Source organism: Bufo gargarizans, chromosome 6 (genome assembly GCF_014858855.1).
Source record: "Bufo gargarizans isolate SCDJY-AF-19 chromosome 6, ASM1485885v1, whole genome shotgun sequence".
Lineage (NCBI taxonomy): Eukaryota > Metazoa > Chordata > Amphibia > Anura > Bufonidae > Bufo > Bufo gargarizans.
The window spans coordinates 245747951-245764521 of NC_058085.1; the positions used below are offsets into that span (position 1 = coordinate 245747951).

At 46.4% G+C, this 16571-nt stretch overlaps 1 protein-coding gene across 2 annotated transcripts in view; it reads left to right on the top strand.

The window, feature by feature from the left end:
* Positions 1–15262, top strand: part of LOC122940583 (oocyte zinc finger protein XlCOF8.4-like) — a 33746-nt gene extending 18484 nt beyond the window's left edge. For both annotated transcript variants that reach the window (XM_044297219.1, XM_044297220.1), the window contains 2 exons: positions 3046–3154; positions 14030–15262. In XM_044297219.1, coding sequence (XP_044153154.1) covers positions 3046–3154; positions 14030–14421 — 501 coding nt within the window. In that variant the 3' untranslated portion in view covers positions 14422–15262. The remainder of the gene's footprint in view (positions 1–3045; positions 3155–14029) is intronic.
* Positions 15263–16571: the final 1309 nt, after the last annotated feature.

Here is a 16571-nt window from a genome sequence, read left to right on the forward strand (position 1 = left end):
TGTGGATGACGGACACTGTTATGGGGGGATCTGTGGATGACGGACACTGTTATGGGGGGATCTGTGGATGAGGGACACTGTTACAGGGGAGGGATCTGTGGCTGGCACTGTTACAGGGGGGATCTGTGGATGGCACTGTTATATATGTGCCATCCACAGACCCCCCACCCCATAACAGTGCCATCCACAGACCCCCCCAGCCCATAACAGTGCCATCCACAGACCCCCCCCCCCCCCAGCCCATATACGGTACTATTATGAGTGAGGGGGGCATGTTTAATAATTTTTAATTGAATAATACATTTTATATTTGTGTAGCACTGGAGCGGCAGGGCGGGGCTGTAGTACAGTGACTGCACCGCCCTGCCGCAATTGCCGGCCCCAGCTCCTCCTCCCAGTCCCTCCTCCGCTTGCACATCGCAGCCAGCGATGTTAAACATGTCAGCATTCGCCCCATAAGGCACAGTGGCATTTTCCTCCCATTTTTAGGGAGGAAAAAGTGCATCTTATGGGGCGAAAAATGTGGTAATAATCATAAATCAAACTTTCACTTTTTAATACTTGGTTGCAAATCCTTTGCAGTCAATCACAGCCTGAAGTCTGGAACACATAGACATCACCAGATGCTGGGTTTCATCCCTGGTGATGCTCTGCTAGGCCTCTACTGCAACTGTCTTCAGTCCCTGCTTGTTCTTGGGGCATTTTCCCTTCAGTTTTGTCTTCAACATGTGAAATGCATGCTCAATCGGATTCAGGTCAGGTGATTGACTTGGCCATTGCATAACATTCCACTTCTTTTCCTTAAAAAAACTCTTTGGTTGCTTTTGCAGTATGCTTTGGGTCATTGTCCATCTGCACTGTGAAGTGCCGTCCAATGAGTTCTGAAACATTTGGCTGAATATGAGCAGATAATATTGCCCGAAACACTTCAGAATTCATCCTGCTGCTTTTGTCAGCAATCACATTATCAATAAATACAAGAGAACCAGTTCCATTGGCAGCCATACATGCCCACGCCATGACACTACCACCAGCATGCTTCACTAATGAGGTGGTATGCTTAGGATCAAGTTAATCTTGGTCTCATCTGTCCATAGGATGTTGTTCCAGAACTGCGAACGCTTTTTTAGATGTTGTTTGGTAAACTCTAATCTAATTTCTGTTTTTGAGGCTCGCCAATGGTTTACATCTTGTGGTGAACCCTCTGTATTCACTTTGGTGAAGTCTTCTCTTGATTGTTGACACACATACACCCACCTCCTCGAGAGTGTTCTTGATCTGGCCAACTGTTGTGAAGGGTGTTTTCTTCACCAGGGAAATAATTCTTTGGTCATCCACCACAAATGTTATCCGTGGTCTTCCAGGTCTTTTGGTGTTGCTGAGCTCACTGGTGCGTTCCTTCTTTTAAAGAATGTTCCAAACAGTTGTTTTGGCCACGCCTAATGTTTTTACTATCTCTCTGATGGGTTTGTTTTGTTTTTTCCGCCTAATGATGGCTTGCTTCACTGATAGTGACAGCGCTTTGGCTCTCATCTTGAAAGTTGACAGCAACAGATTCCAAATGCAAATAGCACACTTGTTTGTTTCTTTTCAAATCCATTGTGGTGGTGTATAGAGCCAAACATTTTAGAATTGTGTCGATGTCCCAATATTTATGGACCTGACATATGAAAAATAAACAATATGATTTTTTTTTTTATTGGTATCGCTTTGTCTGAAAATGTCCAAACTAATACATAAAAGCATCCTGCCTGATAATTGCAGTAAGCAGAATTATGAATAGTGAGTGAAAAATACATTTTTGGTCACCTTGCTCCCTGAAAAAAAGTTAAATATAATAAAAACTATATAAACTTGCTATCACGCAAATTCTCAGGGAAAAGCGGAGGAGCGAAACGTGCGTCGGGGTGCGCTCTCTACCAGACCTGGGTTTATTCCATCTGTGCCTCCTATCAACTCTAGGTAATATGTTATAGTATATTTTATTCTTAGTCAACGTCTATTACTACTATTGTTGTCCCTCCATACTGCTTATGGGCTAGCTATAGGTGCTGTTATTTCACCCTTTTTTCTGGCTCCTATTTTTGCAGTTGTTGTATGTTTATCTGTGGGGGTTGGAGGCTTGTACGTGTATTGGGGGTAGGGTTTATATTGCCTGCTCGGTGCAGCATACACTGTTTCCCTATTCTTCTCTTGGATTTTTGGATTCATTTACCCAGAGTCAGGCGGCTGAGCTGCTTATCGCAGCGCTTGTCTGCACTGCTGCTACTCATTTTATCATTGTCTATGGTCTGTTGTTATATTTATTATTTAATAAAATATTTGTGTAAGGCTACTTTCACACTAGCGTTCGGGCGGATCCGTTCTGAACGGATCCGCTCATAATAATGCAGACGGAGGCTCCGTTCAGAACGGATCCGTCTGCATTATTTTTAGCATAGAACAGCTAGTGTGAAAATAGCCTAGTACGGATCCGTCCAGACTTTCAATGTAAAGTCAATGGGGGACGAATCCGCTTGAAGATTGAGCCACATTGTGGCATCTTCAAACGGATCCGTCCCCATTGACTTACATTGAAAGTCTGGACGGATCCGCACGCCTCCGCACGGCCAGGCGGACACCCGAACGCTGCAAGCAGCGTTCAGCTGTCCGCCTGTCCGTGCGGAGGCGAGCGGAGCGGAGGCTGAACGCCGCCAGACTGATGCAGTCTGAGCGGATCCGCCTCCATTCAGACTGCATCAGGGCTGGACGGCTGCGTTCGGGTCCGCTCGTGAGCTCCTTCAAACGGAGCTCACGAGCGGACCAGCGAACGCTAGTGTGAAAGCAGCCTTATAATTGTACATGTGTGTCTTTTGTTTTAATTGGTTGTGTTATAACTCTTTGGCACACATAATCTCATCCTTTGGATGATTTAATCGGTGGTACTAACCCATTTTGGTCGCCATCTGGAGCCCTGATTATTTGTTATTTTTATTCGATATGTACATTGGACAACCTGTAGGTAGTGTTTTCTTTATTATTGTTTTGTTCCACATTTTAAATCAGGGTGAAGATCTTATTGATATTAAAGTTGAAATTATAGAAAGAGAAGAAGAGGCACATGAGATGGGCTATCAGCAGTGCAAGGAGGAACTTCCTGTAGATATCAGTCCAGGTGAGTAGCAAGCACTGAATAAAATGTCGGAACATGATATTGTTTAAATTCGTTTTTTATGTTAAATGTTTTAAACATTTTTGGTATTTTTTATTGACTTTCCATGTCAATCTCAAATAAAATAAAAAATCCTGAACTCTTGCAGTTTTCATACTGAGTATCACAGCAGGTAGACACATAGCAGTCATTTCATTATCACAATCAGAATTACAATGTAGGTAACACCTATATGTAAGTAAGACAGGATCATATCATGGTGATAGTTCTAACTTGCCTGCTCCACCTCCCTTCTCACTGCTCTGTACAGGTCACCAACATATTCACAACACTCTTCCATTAAAGTCAGTGGGGCGAATATACTAAGACTGGTGTTACAAATAATTGTCTTAGTATAAAGTTTGACAAGGCAAAATGCACTACATTTATTATGAGGCAGAGGCCTCTTAATACATTTGGCGCATATACTGGCAGTCTGTGTGGCAGAAGTTCAAATCTACACCAGTCTGTGCGCCAGAAGTTCAAATCTACACCAGTCTGTGCGCCAGAAGTTCAAATTGGTTTGAATTATCAGCAGGTGTGGATTGGGAACTTAAAGTGTCCCTATAAAAACATAGAAGTGGCCCCAATGTTGTTGGTGGATCCAAATTGATAGAATATGGGGCCAATACAAATTGGCAGGGTTAGCAATACTATAGTGCAGCAAAAGTTACCATCCCAAATAACCAAATATCACAGTGCAGCACAAAAACCTCCCCTGAAGTTCTCCCTCTGTGTTGGCCATCAATAATTGCCAAGTTCTGTCCTCTTTCATTTGTCTCCAATTAAGATATAGAGCAGGGGGCTTAGAAGGTGACATGTGGGCCACAGCACCAAGCCAGTCCTACCTTTATCAGTGCCCCCACTAGGGTTGTTGCAGGTATCGAAATTTCAATACTCAATCGATACTTTTGTCCCGGTATCGATACGCTACCGGGATTTCCATTTTTTCGATACTGGGCTGCGCTTCTGCGCAGTCTAGTATCTCTGAACATGAGCGCGCTGCTGTCAGTGCGCTCATGTTCTCTCAGCAGCACAGGGGAGAAGGAAGCAGTCTCTCCCTCCCCCTGTGCTGCTGCTGCCACCAATGAGAAGAGAGGGGCGGGCGCACTGCGCCACCAATGATACGACTTTCCCTACACAGAGCGGCGCCCAGCGATGTCCCTGCACTCCCCATTATTCCTGGGCGCAGCTCCGTTCGCCCGCTGTGCCCCATTACTGTCTCCTGCTCCATAAGCTAATTACTATCGGAGCGATGGGGAGGAGACATCAGCTTCACTAGTGGGCATTCCTTCTCCCTGCACTGCGATTGGACAGCACCACAGCCAGAGAGAAGGAACGCCCACTAGAGAAGCTGATGTCTCCTCCCCATCGCTCTGATAATAATTAGCATGTGGAGCAGGAGAGGAGACAGTAATGGGGCACAGCGGGCGAACGGAACGGCGCCCAGGACTAGTAGTAAGTGCTGGCACATCTCTGGGCGTCGCTCTGTGTAGCCTAATACTTAAAGTCTGGACCCAGGACCAGACTTTAACACATAATACAGGTGGCGGGTGTCGGCAGCAGAATCGCATTGCCGGCACCCTGCCCCTGACAGGGAGCTGCGATCAGCAGCAGTTAACTGCCGCTGATCTGCCAGTACCCGCCTCCTGTATTAAGGGGTAATTATCATTGGTGGCGCAGTGCACCCCGACCCCCTCAACCCCCCACCCCATTAAAATCATTGGAGGCACAGTGCGCCGGCCCCTCTCAACCCCCCCAGTATTAAAATCATTGGTGGCAGTGGCCACAGGGTCCCCTCCCCCTCATTGGTAGTGCAGTGGCAGCTTCTGATCGGAGCCCCAGCTGCGTAATCCTGGGGCTCCGATTGGTTACCATGGCAGCCAGGACGCTACTGAAGCCCTGGCTGCCATGGTAACATCCCTGATGCTGTGTGCACAGAGCAGCAGGGACAGTGTAAAGTCCTATTCACCCTGATAGAGCTCTATCAGGGTGAATAGGACAAGGGATGAAAAAAATCCCAGGTTCTGGCCCTAAGGGGGGAAATAGTTATTTAATAAAAAGTGTAAAAAATAAATAAAGTAAAAAGAAAAACACCAAAATATTAAGTATGAATCACCCCCTTTTCCCAATTTCACATATAAAATGTATAAATAATAAACATATTACATATCGCCACGTCAGAAAAGTCCAAACTATTAAAATATAAAAAAAATCTATATGGTGAACGCCGGAACAGAAAAAATAAATAAAAACTGAGTGATTCGCCATTTTTTAAAATGCGAAATGCACGTGTCTTTTTTGGTTGATTTTTTTCGCGTGGTATCGAGTATCGCAATACTTTTTCATGGTCTCGAAACCAAATCAAAAATTTGGTGTCGCAACAACTCTAGCCCCCACTAGTATGTACCTGGCAGGCGACAGTAATGAGTGCTCGGTTAACCCACCAGGAAAATGCACTGTAGGGACTATGGCCAGTCCACCCCCAATTATCACTTACACCAGTTTTTGACATAAATGATAGTAAATGAAATGTGGCAAAAGAAGTGAAAAGTCGTAAACTTGTCAAAATTATTACATGGGCTATAATTTTCGATTTATTTTTTTTACACCACAATATTGTCTTAAAACATTTGCTAAATGTGACTGGATGAGTCATTTCTAGACTCCAGTTTCCAGTTTTTATTTTTAAACATAAATTTATTAAAATCAACAAATTCGATCAACTCCAGAAATACATAGCACATCTTTTAGAGCCGAAAGCTTCAAATTGCAGTTTGAACTAAATCTGTATGTTAAACTATCCTATGGAGACTGCCCTGTTGTCAGCAAAGTAAATTTACTCAACTGTCATACTCTAAGTCCATGGGCTGCAAGATGGTGGCGACTTCGGCTGCTCCTGGGTAGCTTCTATACTGCAGAGGTGCTGAATGGTGAATGGACACATTGACCGCATGCATACAGTAGGGGAAAATAAGTATTTGATACACTGGCGATTTTGCAAGTTTTCTCACCTACAAAGATCGGAGAGGTCTGTAATTTTTATCGTAGGTACACTTCAACTGTGAGACAGAATCTAAAAATGAAATCCAGAAAATCACATTGTATGATTTTTTTATAATTAAATCACCTACCAACCAGCAAGAATTCTGTCTCTCACAGACCTGTTAGTTTTCCTTTAAGAAGCCCACCAACTCTGCACTCCTGTGTTACCTTTATAAAAGACACCTGTCCACACACTCAATGACACTCCAACCTCTCCACCATGGCCAAGACCAAAGAGCTGTCTAAGGACACCAGGGACAGAATTGTAGAACTGCACAAGGCTGGGATGGGCTACAGTGCGATAGACAGGCAGCTTGGTTAGCAGGCGTTAAAAACTTCTGGCGCAATTATTAGAAAATGGAAGAAACACAAGATGACTGTCAATTTTCCTCGGTCTGGGGCTCTATGCAAGATGTTGTCTCGTGGGGTAAGGATGATTCTGAGAACAGACAGGAATCGGCCCAGAACTACATGGGAGAACATGGTCAAAGACCTGAAGAGAGTTTGGACCACAGTCTCAAAGATTACCGTTGGTAACACACTACGGCGTCATAAAATCCTGAAGGCCACGCAGGGTCCCCCTGCCCACACCAGCACATGTCCAGGCCTGTTTGAAGTTCGCCAATGGCCATCTGGATGACCCAGAGGAGACATGGGAGAAGGTCATGTGGTCAGACGAGACCAAATAGAACTTGTTGGCATCAACTCCACTCGCTATATTTGGAGGAAGAAGAAGGATGAGTACAACCTCAAGAACTCTGTCCCAACCGCAAAGCACGGGGATAGAAAAAGCATACTTTGGGGTGCTTTTCTGTAAAGGGGACAGGACAGCTGCACCGTATTTAAGGGAGGATGGATGGGGCCATGTATAGCGAGATTTTGGCCAACAACCTCCTTCCCTCAGTAAGAGCATTGAAGATGGGTCATGGCTGGGTCTTCCAACATGACAATGATTTGAAAAACACAGCTAGGGCAACTAAGGAGTGGCTTCGTAAGAAGCATTTCAAGGTCCTGGAGTGGCCTAGACAGTCTCCAGACCTGAACCCAATCGAAAATCCTTGGAGGGAACTGAAACTCAATGTAGCCCAGCGACAGCCCCGAAACCTGAAAGATCTGGAGAAGATCTGTAAGGAGGAGTGGGCCAAAATCCCTGGTGCAGTGTGTGCAAACTTGGTCAAGAACTACAGGAAACGCTGTAATTGCAAAAAAAAGGTTTCCGTACCAAATATTACGTTCTGTTTTTCTATTGTATCAAATACTTATTGCATGCAATAAAATGCAAATTAATTATTTAAAAATCATCAAATGTGATTTTCAGGATTTTTTTTTAGATTCTGTCTCTGACAGTTTAAGTGTACCTACGATAAAAATTACAGACCTCTCCATTCTTTGTAGGTGGGAAAACTTGCAAAATCGCCAGTGTATGATACAGAGGATTCTGCTGTTGAGCTCCTGTGCAGAATTGAAGCTCCCCAGGAGCAGCCAGAGGAAGTGGTTGCCACCGCCATTTTTAATTAATTTAATTATTTTCAAGAATAAATTTTACAAAAAACTAGTTCAAATACAGTAGTGATATATTGTACATTTATAAGATTATACATGCTCTAATCCAGGGGCGCACAACCTGCGGCCCAGGGGCCACATGCGGCCCTTGATACCATTTTGTGCGGCCCCAACCATCTGGTAACAGACATGTATATCTATGTCTTGTGGCTGCTCAAATTTATTTTTCATGTATTCTCCCATTAAATGGGAGTCCAGGAACTGTAAGTAGACATTAATGGTATATACGCTATGTACAATATGCAATAAGTACAATATTTCAATTGTTAAAGGGAACCTGTCATCAACTTTATGCAGCCCATACTAACAGCAAAATAAAGTAGAGACTGGTGAGTTGATTTCAGTGGTCTGTCATTTATAAGTTAAAAATAAGTGGTTGTCGAGAACCAACATCACAATCATTGCAGACTGGGCCTGGAAAAGATTCACGACCACCTGAGAAGAGTCATAGTTATTCATAAATTCCTGCACTCCCTGCCCGCCTGCTGTTGATTGACAGGCTTCTACCAAGTTTTCTCCCTTTTTTCTCTAGGCGAGAACTGCCAATCATCGGCAAATGGACTGGGAGAGGAGGAGATTAAGAATATGTCATGGAACCATGAACCAGACGTACAACAAGAGATAAGTGGAAATAAGAAGGCTTTATTGAAAATCAAGCTGTAAGGCAAAAGTCCAAACGGATGGCTAAACCGAAGCAGGGTCTTGCGAAGCCAGAGGTCAGGAACCAGAAGGGTAGTCAGAAGAAGCCTGGATCAGGAACCAGCAGGGTAGTCAGACGAAGCCTAGATCCGGAACCAGCAGGGTAGTCAGACGAAGCCAGGATCAGGAACCAGAAGCAGCAGCAGTCTTAGAAGCATGTGAACACAGGAGGACCAAGCAAGGAACTGAAGCCACAGACCTCCTATATATATGAGCTGGGCATCCAGCTCCTCCCAGTGGGAAGGATGAGCCGCAGGGTGGAAGGCTACAAGAAACCCAGAAACCAAGATGGCCGCCAGCACATGTCAAACGAAGGAGAGCAGCAAGAAGGTAAGACCATGACAGTACCTCCCCCTCAAGGGCCCCTCCTCCGCGGAGTAAAGAACGGTTTCTGAGGGAAGCGTGCGTGGAAGGCTCGGAGCAAGGCAGGAGCATGGACATCTGCGGAGGGAACCCAGGAACGCTCCTCTGGACCATAACCACGCCAATGGACCAAAAACTGCACCCGACCGCGGACCAGGCGTGAGTCCAGGATATTGCTCACCTCATACTCCTCACGATTGCCCACTTGGACCGGACGAGGCCGAGGAACCGAGGAAGTGAAACGATTACACACCAGTGGCTTCAACAGGGAGACATGAAACACGTTGGAGATCCGCATGCCAGGAGGAAGCGCAAGGGCATAGGCTACCGGGTTTACCCTGCGAAGCACTCGGAAGGGACCAACAAAGCGAGGCGCCAGCTTGGGAGTGGGCACTCGAAGGTTGAGGTTGCGGGTGGACAACCATACGCGGTCTCCGACCTGGTAGGAAGGAGCGGGCGCTCGTCTGCGATCAGCCTGGAGTCTCTGGCGCTGCGCAGAGACCTCAAGGGACCTCTGGATCTGTACCCAAGAAGCACGTAGGACGGAAAGGTGATCCTCCACAGCCGGAATATCCTGGGGAGAGAATACCTCCGGTAACACGGCAGGTTGGAACCCATAATTGGCCATGAAGGGAGACGTCCCAGAGGAAGAGTTCACCGCCGTGTTCCTGGCAAACTCAGCCCAAGGCAGGAGGTCAACCCAATTGTCTTGGTGATCGGAGACATAGCAACGAAGGAATTGCTCCAAGGCCTGATTGGATCGTTCTGCGGCCCCATTGGACTGAGGGTGGTAGGCCGAGGAGAAAGAGAGATGAATCCCCAACTGGGAGCAAAAGGAGCGCCAGAACCTGGAAACAAACTGACTCCCCCGATCCGACACAATCTCCTTGGGCAAACCGTGCAACCGGAAGACCTCCCTGGCAAAAATCGTGGCCAACTCTTGTGCAGAGGGTAACTTCTTGAGAGGAACACAGTGGCACATCTTGGAAAACCGATCCACAATCATGAGAATGACCGTATGGCCTCGGGATGCAGGGAGGTCCACAATGAAATCCATCCCCAGGTGTGACCATGGACGCTCCCCGGTGGCTATGGGTTGCAAAAGGCCCAACGGACGGTGCCGAGGGGACTTACTCTGGGCACAAACGGAGCATGCCGCTACATATGCGGCGATGTCGGAACGTAGAGAAGGCCACCAGAACAGACGTGAAACAGCCCAGGACAGCTGATTCTTTCCAGGATGCCCCGCGGCCTTGGAGTTATGGTAGGTTCGCAACAACCGAGTGCGCAACTCCTCAGGCACAAAACATCTGCCGTTGGGTCTCCCAGAGGGAGCACCAGATTGAGCCGCCAAAATCTGCTCACCCAGGGGAGAGGTCAGGCTGGTGCGAATGGCGGCCAGGATCTGATTCGGAGGTATGACCGAAGTCGGAATCGACTCCTCCCCGGACAGCTCGGAGTACTGCCGTGATAAGGCATCCGCTCTGATGTTCTTGGAACCGGGTAGGTAGGAGACCACGTAATTAAAACGTGACAAGAACAGAGCCCATCTGGCCTGACGTGGTGTCAATCTCTTGGCCTCAGAGAGGTAGGTCAGATTCTTGTGGTCCGTCAGGATGAGAACCGGAACCACCGAGCCCTCGAGCAAGTGCCTCCATTCTTTAAGGGCCTGCACGATGGCCAATAACTCCCTGTCACCAATCTGATAGTTGCACTCCGCGGAAGACAGTTTCCGGGAGTAAAACCCACAAGGAAGCAGAGGACCCTCTGGTGTTCTACGCTGAGACAGAAGGGCGCCTACTCCCGTCTCAGACGCGTCCACCTCGAGGACAAAAGGCAACCCAGGGTTGGGATGCGACAGAATCGGAGCCGACACAAAGGCGGACTTTAGAGCCTCAAAAGCTCGGATGGCCTCGAGCGGCCAGACCTGGGGATTACTGCCCTTCCTGGTCAGATCCGTGAGAGGCTTGGCTAGCCTGGAAAAGTCCCTGATGAACTTCCGATAATAATTGGCGAAGCCCAAAAAGCGCTGCAGGGCACGAAGACCACTGGGCTGGGGCCACTGTAAGACAGCCGAAACCATCTCAGGATCCATGGAGAACCCCTCAGCGGAAATGATGTAACCTAAGAAGGTTACCTGGGATCGGTGAAATTCGCATTTCTCAAGCTTACCGAACAGCTTGTTCTCTCGTAACCGTTGCAACACTCGTCTGACATCCAGAATGTGGGCCTCCATGGATTCAGAATATACCAAGATGTCATCCAAATAGACCACCACACACTGCTGCAACAGGTCACGGAAAACATCGTTGATGAATTCCTGGAAGACTGCGGGCGCATTGCACAACCCAAAGGGCATAACCAAGGATTCATAATGACCGGTCCTGGTGTTAAACGCGGTCTTCCACTCATCGCCCTGCCTTGATCCTTACCAGGTTATATGCCGCCCTCAGGTCGAGTTTGGTAAAGACCGTGGCCCCTTTGAGGCGATCGAACAGCTCGGAAATCAAGGGTATCGGGTAAGCGTTCTTGATCGTGATGCGATTGAGACCCCTGTAATCGATGCAAGGCCTCAACTCACCGCCCTTCTTTTTCACAAAGAAAAATCCAGCCCCTGCCGGGGACGAGGATTTGCGAATGTGTCCGCGTGAAAGCGCCTCCCTCACGTACTCCTCCATGGCCTCATTCTCCGCTACCGACAGTGGATAGACTTTGCCACGAGGAGGAACGGCACCAGATTGTAACTCTATGGCACAATCGTATGGGCGGTGCGGAGGTAGGGCAACCGCACGCACCTTATCGAATACATCCCGGTACTCCTCGTATTCAGGAGGCAACAGAGAGTCCGAGGAAGTACACAGCAACTTGACAGACCCATGGATGCAACTAGCCCCACACTGCGGTGACCACGAGAGGATCTCGGCCGATCTCCAATCGAAAGTCGGATTATGCTTCTGGAGCCAGGGGTACCCCAAGACCACCGAGTAGTGTGGAGACGAAATAACCTGGAGACAGACCGACTCTCTGTGAACGGCACCAATGGCCATCCCCACTGGAAGGGTCTCATGAGTCACGTGTGGCGGCAGAAGGGGTCTGCCGTCTATCGCCTCAAGAGCCAGTGGGGAACCTCGAGGCTGCAGAGGAATGGAATTGGCGGCAGCGAACACACTATCAATGAACAAACCACCAGCACCAGAGTCCACCAACGCCTGGGTCGTCACCGAGCCCCCGACCCAGGAGAGGACAACAGTAATCAGTGGTTTGTCAACACGGGAAACCGGGGACGAGGAGACTCCACCCAAGATCTGCCCCCGACAGGATCTCAGGTGCGAGCGTTTCCCGGACGGTTCGGGCATGCCAACCGAAAATGCCCAGCGAGACCACAGTACAAGCATCGGCCCTCGCGTCTCCGGAGTACCCTCTCCCCCTCGGACAGGCGAGCAAACCCCAGCTGCATGGGTTCACCCCCAGACAAGTCATCCCCAGGAGGCGTGGGAGGAGAGGGAGGCACGGGTGGGACAGCAAACGTAGGCGCCAATCTGTTAGGAGACCTCCGCAGGCTCTCCTTAAAGGAAGGTCTCTCCCTGAGTCTGGTGTCAATCAAAATCAGGAAAGAAATAAGAGACTCGAGCTCCACTGCTAGGTCCTTAGCTGCAACCTCATCCTTCAAGGCATCCGAGAGACCATGAGAGAAAGCAGCGACCAGAGCCTCATTATTCCAGCCCACCTCTGCTGCCAGGGTACGAAACTCAATGGCGTATTCAGCTACGGATCGTGAACCCTGTCTGATGGACATAAGGAGCTTCGCAGCAGAGGCAACACGAGCCGGCACATCGAATACCTTCCGAAGAGAAGCAACAAAACCGGAAAACTCGGCAACCACCGGATTGTTGTTCTCCCATAAAGGGCTGGCCCAGGCCAAGGCCTTGTCCGAGAGCAGCGAGATCAAGAAGCCCACCTTTGATCTCTCAGTAGGAAAGGCATGTGGCAGCAACTCGAAATAAATGCCCACCTGGTTAAGGAAACCTCGGCACTGAGTTGGCTCTCCCCCAAAGCGCTGTGGAAGGGGGGCAGAACCGGTCATACCCCGAAACACCGCAGGCGCAGCAACAGGTGTCGGGGTAGACTCAGGCGCAACAACCGGAGCGGCAGTAGGAGCGGGCCCAGGAGCGACAACCGACCCATCGGCAACGGAAGCTAAATGAGCCGTGCGTTCAAGCAGGGTTTGCAACGCCACAGCGAACCGACCCAACAGGTGATCCTGCTGATCAAGTCTGGCAACCAGCGTAGGTAGCGAGGATGGCCCTGTACCGTCAGAATTCATGGCTTGGTCCTAATGTCATGGAACCATGAACCAGATGTACAACAGGAGATAAGTGGAAATAAGAAGGCTTTATTGAAAATCAAGCTGTAAGGCAAAAGTCCAAACGGATGGCTAAACCGAAGCAGGGTCTTGCGAAGCCAGAGGTCAGGAACCAGAAGGGTAGTCAGACGAAGCCTGGATCAGGAACCAGCAGGGTAGTCAGACGAAGCCTGGATCCGGAACCAGCAGGGTAGTCAGACGAAGCCAGGATCAGGAACCAGAAGCAGCAGCAGTCTTAGAAGCATGTGAACACAGGAGGACCAAGCAAGGAACTGAAGCCACAGACCTCCTATATATATGAGCTGGGCATCCAGCTCCTCCCAGTGGGAAGGAGGAGCCGCAGGGTGGAAGGCTACAAGAAACCCAGAAACCAAGATGGCCGCCAGCACATGTCAAACGAAGGAGAGCAGCAAGAAGGTAAGACCATGACAGAATAACCATGACTCTTCTTAGGTAGATTTGACTATTTTCAAGGCCTGATGCTGGTTCTCAGCAACCATTGACTTATAGCTCATGAGTGACACACTGCTGAAATCAGCATTTCTGTCACTAATTTATGCTGCCCTCAATACCCCTTTAAATTTTATTTTCGGCCCTTGTCATTGGTTCAGTGAAGAGAGTAAGACCAGTGTGTAAAACGCTAGTCCTGATAAACGCCCACCACTGTATTATCTATTATGGCGAATTTGTAATATTAGGTACATGTCGTGTTTTTTTTGTTTTGTTATGCATTATAGTAGTATAGAAAGCTTTACATAATATGTTTTAGTCTATTAAAAAAAAGTAGTATTTTTTTTCTACAACAGATGGCCTAATCAAGAACACAGACAGACATGTCCCGTTATCTGCAGATTGTAAAACGAATGATAATATCAAGCACGATTTTTCAGGAGAAAACTCTTGTATCCTAAATATACCCTCAGGACCTGAAAACACCTACCTTTTATCATTTCTATCTAATCATGGGGAACTTTCTCCTGATAACTCAAACACTTCTACACAAAGTACAGATCATGCAGATATTACAGTGTTGCCAAGCTCTGAATGTGGAAAATACTTTACTAAGGAGCCAATGGTCAAAGGTCAAAGATCAAAGAACTCACGTGGGAGAGAAGCCGTTTATGTGTCCAGAATGTGGAAAATGCTTTACCCACAAAGCATATCTCGTAAAACATCAGAGGATTCACCTAGGGAATGAGCCATTCGCATGTTCAGAATGTGGGAAATGTTTTTGCAATAAATCACTTCTTATTGAACATCAGAGAATCCACAAAGGCGAGAAGCCATTTCCATGTTCAGAATGTGGGAAATTTAATTCATGTAAGAGTCAGCTTGAGATACATCAGAAAATTCACACTGGAGAGCTGTTTACATGTCAGGAATGTGGAAAATATTTTATTCAAAAGTCAGATCTTGTTCGACATCAGAGAATTCACACAAAAAAGAAGACGTTTTTATGTTCAGAATGTGGAAAATGTTATTCACAGAAAGCTCGCTTTGAAATGCATCAAAGAATTCACACAGAAAAAAAGCTGCTCACATGCTCTAAAGTTAGAACCTGTTTCGGCCATAAAGCGAATCCTGAAAAACCTCAAAATAAAGGGATTCACACAGGAGAGAGACCTTTTTTATGTGCTGGATGTGGAAAATGTTATGCACAGAAAATTCACCTTGAGTTGCATCAGAGAATTCACACACAGGAGAAGCAGTTTTCATGTTCAGAATGTGGGAAATCTTTTACCCAGAGGTCTGATCTTGTGGAACATCTGAAAAGTCACACAAGGGATAATCTGTTTTCATGTTTAGAGTGTGGGAAATGTTTTGCACGTAAAAGTCAACTTGAAATGCATCAGAGGACTCACACAGGAGAGAAACCTTTTTCATGTTCAGAATGTGGGAAATCTTTTACTCAGAGGTCTGGTGTTGTGGAACATCAGAAAATTCACACAGGAGATAATCTGTTTTCATGTTTACAATGTGGGAAATGTTTTGCACGTAAAAGTCAACTTGAAATGCATCAGAGAACTCACAAAGGAGAGAAGCCATTTTCTTGCTTGAATTGTGAAAAATGTTTTAGTCATAAATCAGTTCTAGTTGAGCACCAGAGAATTCACACAGGGGAGAATCTGCTCTCATGTTTAGCATGTGGGAAAAACTTTACACGTAAATCTCAGCTTGAGACACATCAGAGAATTCACACTGGAGAGAAGCCATTTACATGTCTGGAATGTGGAAAAAGTTTTACCCAGAAATCAGTTTTAGTTAGACACCAGAGAATTCACACATACGCAAGAATAATAACAATTACCTAGTTTACAGTTTTGTGTAAAAATGGGCTCCGTCATCCTAAAGTTTTCTGTAGTTCACATTGTTTTTTCAAGGAGCTCAAACAAGTTATGTCTTTGACACCCTGCTGCATAGCCAGGATTGAAACTAGCTTCCATCCCAGTTATTTGACCACTTAGATACCACAGCAGGAAAGGGGTGCCTCTGTCACCCCATTGCCTCCTCCGTGAAGTGATTGTGGAAGTGCTAATAGTTGCTATGGCAGCTGGGAGCCTAACATAACATTCTCATAGCATTGCATAGATAATGCTGAAAACTCAAAACTGAAATAGAAATGGCAGACTTGCTGTGTTCAAAAAGATAGTTGCACAATACATTGCAATACAGTTGCAAGTTTTTACGCAACAATTGTATCGTAAACTCTTTAATAAATGTCCCTCACTGTGTCCTAAAAAGATTTTAGGGAACAGAAGTGTTCCTGCATCTCCAGTACAAGCTCCAGAGATATGTTATAGCTTCTCTTAAGAGAACATGCTGTGTAACAATCTAAAATGAAAAAAATTCTTCATATGTGTAAAGTTTTTGTGTGTGTGTTTGTATACATATATATACTGTGTATGTGTATGTATATATATATATATATATATATATAATTTATTTCTAATTTTTATTCTTTTTTTAGTATTAACTGATTAAATATTAAAGGACATACAAAGAATAAAGATAAAGTAAATTGTGTATTAATATTAAAGGGAACTTATAACCCTGAAAGTGCATTGTAATCTGTTAGCGGTATATTATAGAGCAAGTGAAGAGAAGATTGCTATATAATGCACCCAGATAGACATGTCAAATTGCTTCAATCTGTAAACGATTACGGGTGTGGTCTGATTAGACACCAGGTCTTGCCACATGAGGACGTAAAATTGCTTCCCCCACTGTTCTGTAAAAAAGCTTCTGGAGACTACTTTTTGGTAGCGTACCTCTTGGTAAGAGATTGACTGCTACACTTGCCTCTAACACACTGTAAAGACATTATACCCAATTGACAGACTTTGAGAA